At 40.8% G+C, this 13,180-nt stretch overlaps 1 protein-coding gene across 2 annotated transcripts in view; it reads right to left on the bottom strand.

Moving 5' to 3' along the window:
* LOC124612856 (protein fem-1 homolog B) overlaps positions 1-12,699 on the bottom strand; it is a 66,432-nt gene extending 53,733 nt beyond the window's left edge. The window contains exons 1-4 of one of the 2 annotated variants that reach the window (XM_047141285.1): positions 12,217-12,699; positions 9,998-10,175; positions 9,547-9,912; positions 4,825-5,017 (exon numbers count right to left, since the gene is read on the bottom strand). In XM_047141285.1, coding sequence (XP_046997241.1) covers positions 4,825-5,017; positions 9,547-9,912; positions 9,998-10,175; positions 12,217-12,342 — 863 coding nt within the window. In that variant the 5' untranslated portion in view covers positions 12,343-12,699. Of the gene's footprint in view, positions 1-4,824; positions 5,018-9,546; positions 9,913-9,997; positions 10,176-11,931; positions 12,006-12,216 lie in introns of those variants that run through there. The other variant, XM_047141286.1, reaches the window with a different exon arrangement.
* Between the last annotated feature and the right edge of the window lie 481 nt (positions 12,700-13,180).

The raw sequence follows: 13,180 nt of genomic DNA, 5'->3' as shown, positions 1-13,180 counted from the left end.
TCGGCACACGGACCGTGCATCCGAACGTTGAGCGTGCCGAGTTTCTGACGTCACAGCGTGGAATAGCACGCTCGGGAGTCTTTCCGAACGTGCAGAGCAGTATCTGGCATGTCAGATATTCTGAGCGTGCGTCTCAGCGTTGACCAATGAGATTGCACAACGCCACCTACGTCACATGCACGCCGTCTCCCTTCAGTACAGAGTTGTGAGACGTCATATTGGCATTCATTTCAAGCCTATACGTATATATCCCGCTTCTGAGCACCAGCAAATTGAGAATCACGGGAACAACCATTGTTAACTGTGTGATCCATCGCAATAAAATAATATGAAACATCATATTCGTGGCAAAAGAATTATTTTAACTTGCGTATTACGAGAGTAGGCTATTTGAAGGCAGCGACACAATGAAGATCCACCCAAAACGCATTGTTCTTGGTACAATTTGTTACAATTAAATTTCAATTACTACATAATTATCCACGATTACCGTTTTTAGTAAGAGTAATGCAATATGATTAAGTACAAGGTGCGTGTTCTTGGTTTAGCGTAATGAGTAGCGTCTCTGTCAGCTAATGAGTTTTTGTTGGAGCGGTGGATCGCGTCTTAACACTTCCAAATTTTTTTCCTAACATTCTCGTTTTAGTTTAAAATAAGTATATGCTATAATATTTGATGTTATGTAAATATAAGTTCACCTGTTTTTGAGGGGTGACTTTGTTCGATTGGCTTAATCTACAGGCCAGCTTGCTCCTTTTTCTTTTACGCTTCGTAATTCATATGTTACAAAGATTCTGCTACTGGGTAGGAACACTGATCAAGTAAGACTGACCTTGCGGTTTTACTAAAATGTGCGAATGATGAAATAATGTTTATGTTATGCGGAGAAGTATTCCAAATTTGTACCGCACTGTTTGTAATGGAACTTTTATAAACCTGTGTCCTTATTGATTAGACATGGTACTTTCCTTTTCGTGTACGAGGGAGGAAATGTGCGTTTTAATAGAGCTAACGTGGGAATTTTACGTGCGCCCGTTGAGAGTGTGATTTACAAAATAGAAACATCCCTCAACTGCCGCTAGAGTGCGTTGCGATCGCGTATACCACGTTGAGGCCCACGTACCGTATGCACAAGTCGCATCATTCCTGAGCGTTCAGCAGCACGTTGAACGTGGCACGCTCAACGTTAACGTTCGACATCACGGTCCGTGTGCCGACGGCTTTAGGGGGGGAAAAGAACAGGTATACGCGCGCGCGCGCCAGATGTAGTTTAAGGGAGAGGGTAAGGAGTCATTCCAATCCCGGGAGCGACCCCCCCCCCCCCCCTCCCACACACACACAGACAGGCTTGATTAATGTTGATAATCATACATATAATACACATAATTAAGTTTGCACAGAATCCTCAGAGCCAGAGTCCTAATCACACTTGTCCAGTGTTCTACTTCTTTTTCTTTTTTTATGAACAATTAGTTTGCGTTGTTAGTCAAAGTTAATCTTGACTTACTGTGATTAGTGGGTAGCGCAAAGAGTGTTCTAGTGATTTCGATCAGGTTAGCTTTCCAATAATAGCTACAAGGTGTGGCCATAAAATAATGGAAGCTGTAAAATCTTTTACTTCAAAAAACATGCATCCTTAGTTACTGTCACCCTCAACATATTTCCCTCATCTAACCCTACAAAGCTCCAGATGGATTTTCCATTGATTGAAACAGTGCTGGAAGACTTCCTCTGTGAGCTCATCAATGACATGTGCCGCTTTTTATTTCTCGAGTCCAATGGACTGAAATCTTGTTCCTTTTAATGCAAATTTGACCTTGGGGAACAGATAAAGTCACATGGTGCTAGGTCAGGTGAATAAGGCTGGTGTTCTAACAGAGGAACACTGTGCTTTGCTAGAAACCTCTTAACAGACAATGCGATATGAGCCACTTCATTGTCTTGATGCAGAACCCACGACTTGTTCATCCACAATTCAGGTTTTTTCCCCTTATTTTTAGATGGAGTTGAGCAAGAACCTTAAGGTAGTAATGTTGATTAATAGTCTGAGCTTCAGGAACCCAGTGAAGACACAAAATTCCGTAAAAAAGAAAACACTGTCATTGCTCTGAATCTTGATTTGCTCATTTGAACTTTTTTCACTCTCACTGAAGTTGAGTCCTTCCAGTGTTAGGTTTGGTGCTTAGTTTCTGGATAATAAGTGAAAAACCAAGATTTGACACATTACCATTCTTTCCCAGACATCAGGATCATTTTCACTAGTTCAATATGTCAGTACAAACATTCTTATGAGCTTTTTTTTTGTTCAATCATGATAATTTTCAACACCAGTTTCACACACACTTTTCTCACATTAAGTTGCTTATGTAAATTTGCTTTGTGCATTCCTTGTCAATTTCTAAATTTTCAGCAATCAATCGAAAGCTCAACTGATTGTCCGATTTTTATTCATTGTTGATGTTGGAGGGCATCCTGGGTGAGTCACCTTCATCGTCTTCTCAGCCATCTTGGAACGCCTAAACCATTCAACGATTTGTGTACGTGATAAACAGTCTTCACCACACACGTTTTTTAGTAAAAGATAGGTTTCAGTAAAAGTGTTTCCAAGTAATGTGAAACTTCACAACAATTCATTGCTCTATTGTTACACCTATTATTTTTATCGCAAAACATAGTAACAGTTCTTACACAAACGAAGGCCATGGCCACTGATTTGTCTACAGACACCAGAGTTGCACCATGGACTGCATCTGATTTCAGATACCAGTATCAGTATCTTGCAAATTTATTTGAATATTGGTAGCCAAGAGTCCACTTTCTCTGTTTATATTTACTTAGGATTTGTGGGATTTTGAGGACTTTGCTGGCTGGATTTTTGCGTAAGTTTTCGGTTTGATACATATTTAGTGTTAGGAATGTTGTGTATTTCATATGTCCCTGCCCAAATGCCCTAATTCCCACAGTTGTCCAGCTGGTTTGATTTTTTTCCTTTTTTAATTAACTACATTCTGCATTATTTTTATTTGTTCATGTCTCTAATATGCGACATCATTGTAGGTATAATGTACGAGGTCTGTTCAAAAAATTCCGGAGCTTTGTCCACAAAATTTTTCTACTGTTGCCTTTTACTTGTGCATGCTCTCCTTTGAAATACTCTCCTTCACAACTGATACACTGCTCCCAATGCTGCTTCCACTTCTGGAAGCAATCCTGGTATGCCTCTTGCTAGATCGTGTGGAGCGCCATCCGTGAATTTTCTTTTATTTTGTCTACCACTGCAAACCTTCATCCTTTCAATGAGGTATTCAACTTTGGAAATAAAAAAATAAATAAATAAATAAAAGTCTGCATGGGCCCGGTCTGGAGAGTGAGGAAGATGAGGCTGCACAGTGATTTTGTTTTTTGTGCAACAGTTGTGCACCAACAAGGATGAATACATGGGTTCGTTATTGTGATCCAAAACAGTCAATTGTCTCACCACATTTCACGCCATTACCTTCTCATATTTTGTTGCATGTATCGCAACACATCCCGATAATACCATCAATTAACAGATTTTCCCTATGGCGTGAATTCATGATGAACTAATCCTTCAAAGGCAAAGAAAACTATCAGCATGGCTTTGATATTTGACCTGATTTGACGAGCTTTCCTTGATATTGGAGAACCTTTTATGACCCATTGTGAAGACTAAACTTTAGTCTTAACATCATAACCGTAGACCCACATCTCATCACCCATTATGACTCTCTTAAGGAACATCTCATTCTCATTTGCACGATCCAAAAGCTCTTCACAGATTGTAAGGTGAAGGTCTTTCCAATCTTGACTCACAAGCTGTGGGATGAACTTGGCGGCAACACAATGCGTTCCAAGATGCTGTGTCAGGATTTCATGACACAACTGAAACGTTACATTCTTCTGTACTCTCTCGGACAGTCAACCTGCGATTGGCACACACAACTTTGTCGACGTTTCTGACATGACCATTATCAGTAGACGTCAAAGAGCACCCTGAATGAGGGTCATCTGTAACTTCCATCCAGCCACTTTTAAACAGTGTGAACCATTTGTAACACTGGTTATGACTTAGGCATTCATCACCATAGGCTTCCTGCATCATTTTGCGTGCCTCTGTAAAAGTTTTCTTAAATTTCGTGCAAAACTGAATGAAGATGCATCGTTCCTCTGCCTCTGCCATCTTGAAATTTGTCAACGGTGCAAGACAATGTTCTACTCAATGCAGCACTACACACTAACAGACATACAACAATGAAACTTCTGGCAGTTACACATACACAGGCATGTGCAGGTAGCCAACTGCATTTCACTCCAATACACCACTGGCATGAAATTACAAATGTTCCGGAACTTTTGAACAGAACTCGTACAAGGGTGAAATCACAGTGGCCATCACCTTCATGCCAAACACACACATTTTTGTCTATAGTTTGTTGATTTTCCTTGCCAAAGAACTGAGGAATGTTGTAAAACTTCTGAACCTATAAAAAATCTTCAAGATATTCATTCATTACTGGCTAACTTTACAAGTGTGGGTCCAAAATATTATGTCAATTTCATTAGAATTGCAAAATACAGTAGTAATGTGCGGAGAACATATATTCACGAAACAAACCACTCTTGAATGGCCATATAATGCAACAGATTCCAGGATTTACTACACCCGAGCAAATGTATGTCAACTAACCATTTCTAAGAACTGAAATCCTCACTTTATACAAGCTTTATGCCAAATGGTCTGTTCCTAGCATATCCACTTAAAAAACATTCCCTTGAATAAAATTACAGTGTGTTTGTACAAACCTCATTTCCATAGTATGATGTAAGTAGTAATAAGCTCGTTGAAGACAGTAATTATCTTTATCATTTGCAAATGAGGCTCCCAGCAGCTCTAATGCATCTATTTTCTCTTGTCGAGAAACTTCTGGCCTCGTAATGAGATATTCTACAACATCTGCTCTTGTTCTTTCAGCTGCAGCAATCAGTGGACTCATACCTGAAAGAGCAAAGTGCAACATTTGATATTATGCAGTTATTTAAATACATACGGGATTTCAGAGTTATTCCGTTATTATATATGCACCAATTTTAACTGAATAAAGATACAGAGGATTTCCACCCAATAAATTTTTTACTAACAATATCTCAGCTTTCAGAAGTAGGCTAATGAAACAATGGATGAAACTACTTTATCTTCAAAACAATTCATCTAAAGAAAACTCTGAAAATGGATATGGATGAAATGACCCTTTTTCCACAAGACAACTTTCCTGACACCTTTTGTTCACATGTATTAGTCTACTGCTGCATATTATTTGCATTTCTTTTTCCACATTTTCCTTTGGTACTTTTCTTTTTTTTAGCAAATCAAATAGGTAAATGTACAGAATGAAAATTAGCAAAGTATGCATAATTTTTGGTCAATGATTGTTGGAAATTTCTGGGAAATCAAACAAATAATGCCACAATTCAAAACTAAGTTTCACCCACATAGAAATGTCTTCACTTTTTCACTGCCTGCATGAATAAATTATTAGCCTCTGTATGACAAGCAACTACATCATCACAGAAGAACATAAAGCTAAAGCCAAATAATGAAACAATGGATGAAACTACTTTATCTTCAAAACAATTCATCTAAAGAATTCAAGAAAACTCTTGTATATAGATGTTATTCTTGTTAGTTGGCTGACTGGGAAGGGAGAGAGGGGACCAAACAGCGAGGACATCGATCCCATGATCTGAGGTGACAGAAAGTAAGGGAGGAGCAACACCAACAGCACAGTCGAGTTGATGGAACAAGAAAATGGGAAAACAAAGAGGCAAAAGGAACAATGGGGCGGCAGGAAGAGTAAAGAACAGGAGGGGGGGAGGGGGGGGGGAGCAGAAGGAGGCGCCCCACCCCCAAGGCACTATGCATGATGAGGTGCCAGCACCACCACTGACCCATGTCTTGCTGCTGCGCCATATCGTAATCACGACACAACTGGGACAACACCAGGAGAAAAAAACACAAGACAAGGGGAAACAAAACAACACAGAAGACCAAATAAAATGTGGAGGAAAAGGGGGGGGGCGGGGTGGGGGAAGAACACTGGTTGGTGTGGAGCCAAGACCGAAGGTCTCCCAAACCAACACCAATGCTAACCAAGGGACTTCACTTACAGAGGAAAATTCAGGTATTTAACTCTGAAAGAACCAACCACTTTTGCAAATAAAACTGGAGGACGGACATAACCATGTGATTGTCAACCGCTAACACCTAGGAGGGCATATTGAGAGTGAAGGGCCAAAACAGTCCTGAAGTATGGATCACGACAAGAGGTGCCCGGCAACTACAAAGAGGTGTGGCTCATTACGGAGTGAAAAAAACATGGGTCAATCTGGTACAGCCGATATGAAGACGGCAGAGGATGGTAGATTCCTGATGGGGGGGAATCTGAAGAAGAACACCACATGATGGGAGTCTCCTAGACCATATGAAGTCAATCCACTAATGAGCAAAAAGGTAATTTACGTGAAGCCGCAAATCCAACCTCAGGGGGATCCCGCAATAGAGACTGCCCCCCCCCCCCCCTGTTATCCAGACGATCATCAAGTTCATTACCTGGGATACCCATGTGGCCAGGAAAGGAACCCAAAGGAAATCAACTGAACAAGTAGCATGGCCAAGGTCGGCGAGAAGGTCGCACACGGTAGAGACCAAGGGATGATGGGAGAAACACGAATGACAGCCAGAAGCCCACTTATCAAGTCTGTACATGACAAAATTCGGGTGAGGGAGGACTGTTGAATAAAGAAGAGGGCCAAATAGATGGTCATCAGTTCCGCAGTAATCACCCCATACGTGGCAGACAGGATAGTGCTCCACGTCAATAGAAGACATGAAGGAATATCCCATGTGATCAGCGTATTTAGAGCACCATCCCAAAACTTGCGTAAGAGGAGGCACAACAAACAACTGAACACCTCCGGAGCAATGGAGATTTCAAACTCCATAAGAGATCCATCCACACCTAGGGCCAAGAAACTAACTGGTGGTGATGGGGAGGGGGGGGCAGTTGGGGAGGGCAGGGGGGGGGGGGGGGAGGCGGAGTTGTCCGGGAGAGAATGTGCGAACCAAGACAAAATGGAAGATGGAAACTGCAGCAAAGAGAAATGAGGCACAGCCCAGCCAGTAAACCCACCCAAGGGTGGGCACTGTCCCAAAGCTACAGAAAGAATAGAGTAGGAGCCATCAGCACGGAAAGAACAGATATTGATGGTATAGGAAACCAGGAGCTTGGACTGGTGAAATACAATGGGGAATTCTCACGTAACCGATTCCCAGCATCAATCGGAACACTATTGACAGGGCTAGTGTGAAATACACCAGTGGCCAAACGGATACCACAATGGTGGACCGGTGCAAGAAGTGCAGTGTGTAAGGGACAGCTGAGGCATAAACTTGACAACCACAGTCCAGGCTAGACAGAACCAGGGCCTGATAAAGGCAGAGAAGAGTCATATGATCCATGCCCCAAGAGGTGTGGGCAAGAAAGTGAAAGACATCGAATTTACAGAAAAAACAGCCAAGCTTCAGAAGGCACGTATGGGCAATCAAGCAAGCTTGTCAGAAAGAAGAGCATGCAGAGGCACTGGGCATTGAGCTAGGGCTCCAGATCAGGATGGACCATAGTATGACAACAGAAATGCACCACCCATAATCACGCCAGATGGCACACTAGAGCTGTCACTGCAGAGGGGCCACCGAGTGGTAACTAGCCCAGATACAGAAATTATCCACATGCAGAGCAGGGATGATCACTGATCCAATGGAGCCCTGTGGAATGCCATTCTAACGGGTCTGCAGAGAGCTGAGAATATTGTGATCCCAAACCAGGAATCACTCATGGGAAAGGAAATGGTGCATAAAATTGGGAGAGGGCCCCAAAGACCCCACTCATAGAGTGTAAGTACAATGTGATGGTGCCCAGCCTTGTCATAAGCCTTATGAAGATCTAAGGAAACTTCAACAAGATGGCGGTGCTGGGAAAAGGCCTGCCGTCCACAGGTTTCCAATCAAAGTAGATGTTTGACCAGAGAGCATCTCTCCTGAAAGCCACACTGGTAAGGAGACAAGAGGTTCTGAGATTCAAAGATGCAATTGAGCCAATGACCCACCATTTGTTCAAATAACTTGCAGGGGATGTTGGTAAAACTAACTGCCCAGTAACTATTGAGGGACGATGGATCCTTACTGGGCTTTAGGACAAGAGGCACAATACTACCGGCCCATTGAGAGAGGAAACTACTGAGCAGAAATTGTCATTGTGGATGGCTGAGGAGGTGAAGCAATTGGTTTTGGATAGAATGAGGGCCAGTGACTGAACTGTGAGAAAAGAAGGCCAGAAGAAGTTCCCATTTAATAAACGGTTTATAATATGACTCCGCCTGAACAATGGTGAAACACAAGTTGGAAGCTTGAGCCTGATGAAGATGCCATTCCAAAATCCGTCACAAGGTGTTCCGCAAAGACCAATGTACCCATACAGAACATTCAATGTAGATATAGAAAAATGTCACACATAAAAACCCAGATTTGCCTTAATGTGCATGTCACATTATACAAGATTCTGAGATTTTCCTCACTTATCCCTGGTAAGCCTGATTTACTAAATTGCGTTTCTCTCCTTTACTTGGCAAAGAAACTTCTGGTTTAATAAACTAGTTTCCACCCCCGTCACCAACTGTATAGGGACCTGGCTCCACTACTACTTGTTAATCAGATATGTTTTCAATAAGAGCGCATAATGACAGGTACATTAGGAACATATGAATGTATCAGGTGACCAATGCTCTATACTATGTTGTGCATTTCTGAATAGCATGGTTCCTATGTTATAGTTTAAGAGATCATTGTACAACAACAACAACAATGTAGATGATATCTACAGAAATCACTTTGCATGTCAGTGGCATGTAGATGGAGAGGTAAACAAGCCATCCTCAGCTCTCTTATTCAACTGTCATCATGTTCACTGATGACCTATTAGTCACAGCAGTAATAACTATTTGGGTTTAATAATTTGTAAGGATATGCAATGGAATGATCACAAAGGCACAATCATAGATAAAAGCTTGTGGTACATACCAATCCTATAGTGTAACGCTGTGGCAATCCACCCAAGAAAATTTCTCAGTTGAGTGGGATCAATATCAAATATGACTATCCAAGTATACTGAATCTACACAAAGAAGGGCAACACAAATTGTCACAGGTTGGTTTGATAGATGGGAGAGAGTGAGTGAGTGACGTGACGAAAAACCTGAATCGGCAGGGAGGGTTTCACTTTTACAAGCCTACAAGGGGCAAACCATCCACTTTAATTACTGTTTTGTTAAAATAAAAAGTACTTTGTCTTTTATGGACATGTATCTAACACTTTTTCCAATGAGTCTTCCCAAGTATCAATGACAACACACACACATCAATAACGAAAAATGCACAAATACGTTATGCAAAAAATAAGCTTACAAATGTACCATTTTCATTTTTTGTTATAAGTGCACCATAGTCCAGCAGCTCCTTGACAATGGCAACATGTCCACACTCAGCGGCAAAATGTAAAGCTGTTGCTCCACAGTGTGCCTTTTCATCTGGGTTAGCACCTTTTTCCAACAAAAAGCTCACTACGTCCAGATGACCTTTATAGGCAGCAATCATTAAGCAAGTATTATTATACTTATTTGCTATGTGAATATCAGCATTGTGCTCTGTTAAGTACTTCACAATATCCAGCCGACCATCAAAACATGCTGCACGCAATGGAGTTGAATTTGTTCTAGTAGGATGATTAACATTAGCACCTGATTTAACCAAAGTTTTGACAACATTTAGATGGCCGGCTCCTGGAAAACAAGAAGTAAACATAGAAACAACAAGAAATGAAACTGTCCTACTATCATTTTATTTTCACTGTTTGTCAAACAATACCTGCGGCACACCACAATGCACTGGCACCTTCTATAACATAGCCATCAAACTTCACAGTTCCCTCTTGCTCTATGTCAGGTTGGCATTTGGAAAGCAGCATCTTGACTAACCTGTCATGTCCATGTCTTGCTGCTACAATAAGAGGTGTACATTTCTGTCCATCTTCCTCTATCACCTGCTACAATTACAATAAGCCTATCATTACGCAATTTTCAAATATTATGCAGTTAACTTTAGTAATGTCATATTAAAAAAATTGTAATGTATCATGAACTTTTAAAACAGAAATAATAACAACAATGAAAATAATAATAATTAATAGTAAGCATTTAGTTCTTAACAATGAGCATGGGAAGGGAAATGTGTCAACTATTTACGTACCCATAGGGACCATCCTGGCATTTGCCTGAAATGATTTGGGAATATATATAAATCAGCTTTATAGTTGAGTAAGTTAGTTTCAATACCCTTAACATACCTTCTTTTTAATGATTTACGAACACTACCTCAAACTCTTCCAAATAACAACAACTATGCCTTAGTATTTACCATGCATTCTACGACATCCCAGTAAATGAAATGCTACACAAACTTTACAACTGTCGGGGAACTCTAAATGCGGCAGTACAGTTGAATTGTGAATGTGGTGGGTGACGATAAGTGATCATTTCTTCTGAAAGTAATAACACATTTGCTCTTAATCATTCAGGCATAGGTGCTGCCAACATCTGCACCTGTGTGGCCCATTGTAGTTGGTTGGTTATTTCGGGGAAGGAGACCAGACGGCGAAGTCATCGGTCTCATCGGATTAGGGAAGGACGGGGAAGGAAGTCGGCCGTGCCCTTTGAAAGGAACCATCCCGGCATTTGCCTGGAGCGATTTAGGGAAATCACGGAAAACCTAAATCAGGATGGCCGGACGCGGGATTGAACCGTCGTCCTCCCGAATGCGAGTCCAGTGTCTAACCACTGCGCCACCTCTCTCGGTGGCCCATTGTAAACTTGAGCCCAATAAGCTATTTTCTGCTCTGCTGTATCAGTTGTATCTCACTTTCACAACAAGAAAAACTTAGCTTTAACAATTGTCTCAGAACAACTGTATCCTGCTGAAATATTTTCAATAAATTAGTGACATGTACCACCACTCAAAATGTTCAAGACTGTTTTAAACAAATGTACAGGTGTGTCATGTGAACTGTGGCCATACTTCAATTGAAGTTATGCTTCGGCACTATTTAAACATTAATAATGCAATATCCTATCCTTAAAAAGCAAATAAGACAGTGTTCATTTCTGAGGTAAGGACCATCAGTTTAGAAAAAATACATAACTTTTTATATTGTTTTCATATTTCTACACTCAATCTAGCTCAGTGCACCATGTTAATGCCACCAAAGAAAAATAAATTTTAGGCCTATATAGCAATGAGCAGTAGAAAAACTGCTTCTGTGACTCGCTTGCAGTGATCTAGACTTTAGCCACTAACTGCAGTCACTATTTGTGAAGCTAATATATGCAACGAGTTAGTTTGAGCAATGCATATTCAGTTTTCTCCAAAAATTCCCAACAGGGAAAAAAAAAGTAAAGTTCCAAGCATACACATACAATACATTTCTTTTCAACAATCTTTCATAATGTACCCTGCAGCTGAAGAACAACAACAACAACAACAACAGTTATTGCTGTGTGAGTATATAGGCAACCAGTTCAGCTACACTGTTAACAAGTTTGTTTCCCATGACAAAGGCCTGTTAAATTTTTAATGTAGTTCCTGGCAGACTGACAAGTATGTCACAAGCAGTGTTACCTATGCTGAGTCACCCTGTCGTGAGGGAACGTGAGCCTAGCTCGGTACTTTAACAATGCACATGTTCTTTTGTTCCAGCATTTGCTAATTAATAGTATCTGTAGTACAAAATGGCTCTGAAGGCTCACCAATGTGGCTAACAGTATGGTACAGACACACCACTGTACACAATCCTCTCATTAACACTTCTTACAGTCACCTCTTTCTATTGTTTACATTATGTGTGTATGTTCCGTACTCCGCGCACCATCAAAATCAAATTTTACCATGCACACCAAGCTTGTTAACTGTATTTAAATTTTTATCGTAGGTAGGCGCAGTTTGAATCTAGTACCGACAAACAATTATTAATTAAAATATTCTTAACCACGATCAGCTATGGTTTTATAGTGTGAATCTTCGGGAGTACTTACTTGATTAAGGAGTTCTTGTACTTCTGCTGGCGTTTTCTCTGACAAAATTGCGCACAGAAGGACAGCACACCCATCACGAGCAGCGAAATAAACCTTATTTTTTAGAGTCTCTGACACTTCACTCATTTTATAAAAACGTTCTAATTTGAGTCCAAAGACACGCAATAGATTTATGCATCATACATTAAGCAGGTTTACGTATAGAACAATTTCTCCGCAAATGCTGCGGCTCCTTACACACATGAATAACTTTCTCACTAAAACTATCACCAAAGGTATGATTTTCAAAAAAGTAGGAAAGGATGCTTCGTGTATAGGAACCCCGCAATGCACCACACGCACCCGTCCACTTCTCAACACTGCTGAACCACAACTGCTTTCTGCGAACTTCTGCTTTTTGTGCGCAAAATAGTCAGCTGAGTCACTGCCTTCTATGTAGAAGAGTCACAGGACAAAATTAAATTCCAATCTGATTGTCAACACCAGAAAGAAAACAATTACGCTTTATCGCTACTTCTGGTGTAATAAACCAAAGTTTACTACAGACAGACTCGCATTCAGTGTTTTTAAGCACAGAAAAATCGTTTTAGCTTGCTACGCCATCCTTGGATCTTTGATATACTCATGCGGATATCGATCTAATTCGTGAACAACTACACGTGCGAATTACGAAAGGTAGGTAATAGATGTGAGATATTACAGGCGGCGCGTAAGTCTTGCTGTATATTTGCTTACCCGCAAGTCAACCAAAGGAAGAGCAACGTGACCAAACAAGAACGAAAGAAAAATGATTAATAACAATAACGGCAAGAAGTATGGACTTTATACTCCTTGTAGAAGGCAGGACTGTCTCGAATATAATAGGCGCACACTAACTGTAAACATGTATGTACAACTGGAGCAATATACGGCACGTGTGTGATACAAGAGATCTTATTTCACAGCGGAAATAATGCTTTCTATC

Source organism: Schistocerca americana, chromosome 4 (genome assembly GCF_021461395.2).
Source record: "Schistocerca americana isolate TAMUIC-IGC-003095 chromosome 4, iqSchAmer2.1, whole genome shotgun sequence".
Taxonomy (NCBI): Eukaryota; Metazoa; Arthropoda; class Insecta; order Orthoptera; family Acrididae; genus Schistocerca; species Schistocerca americana.
This window is presented reverse-complemented; position numbering and strand designations above follow the sequence as displayed.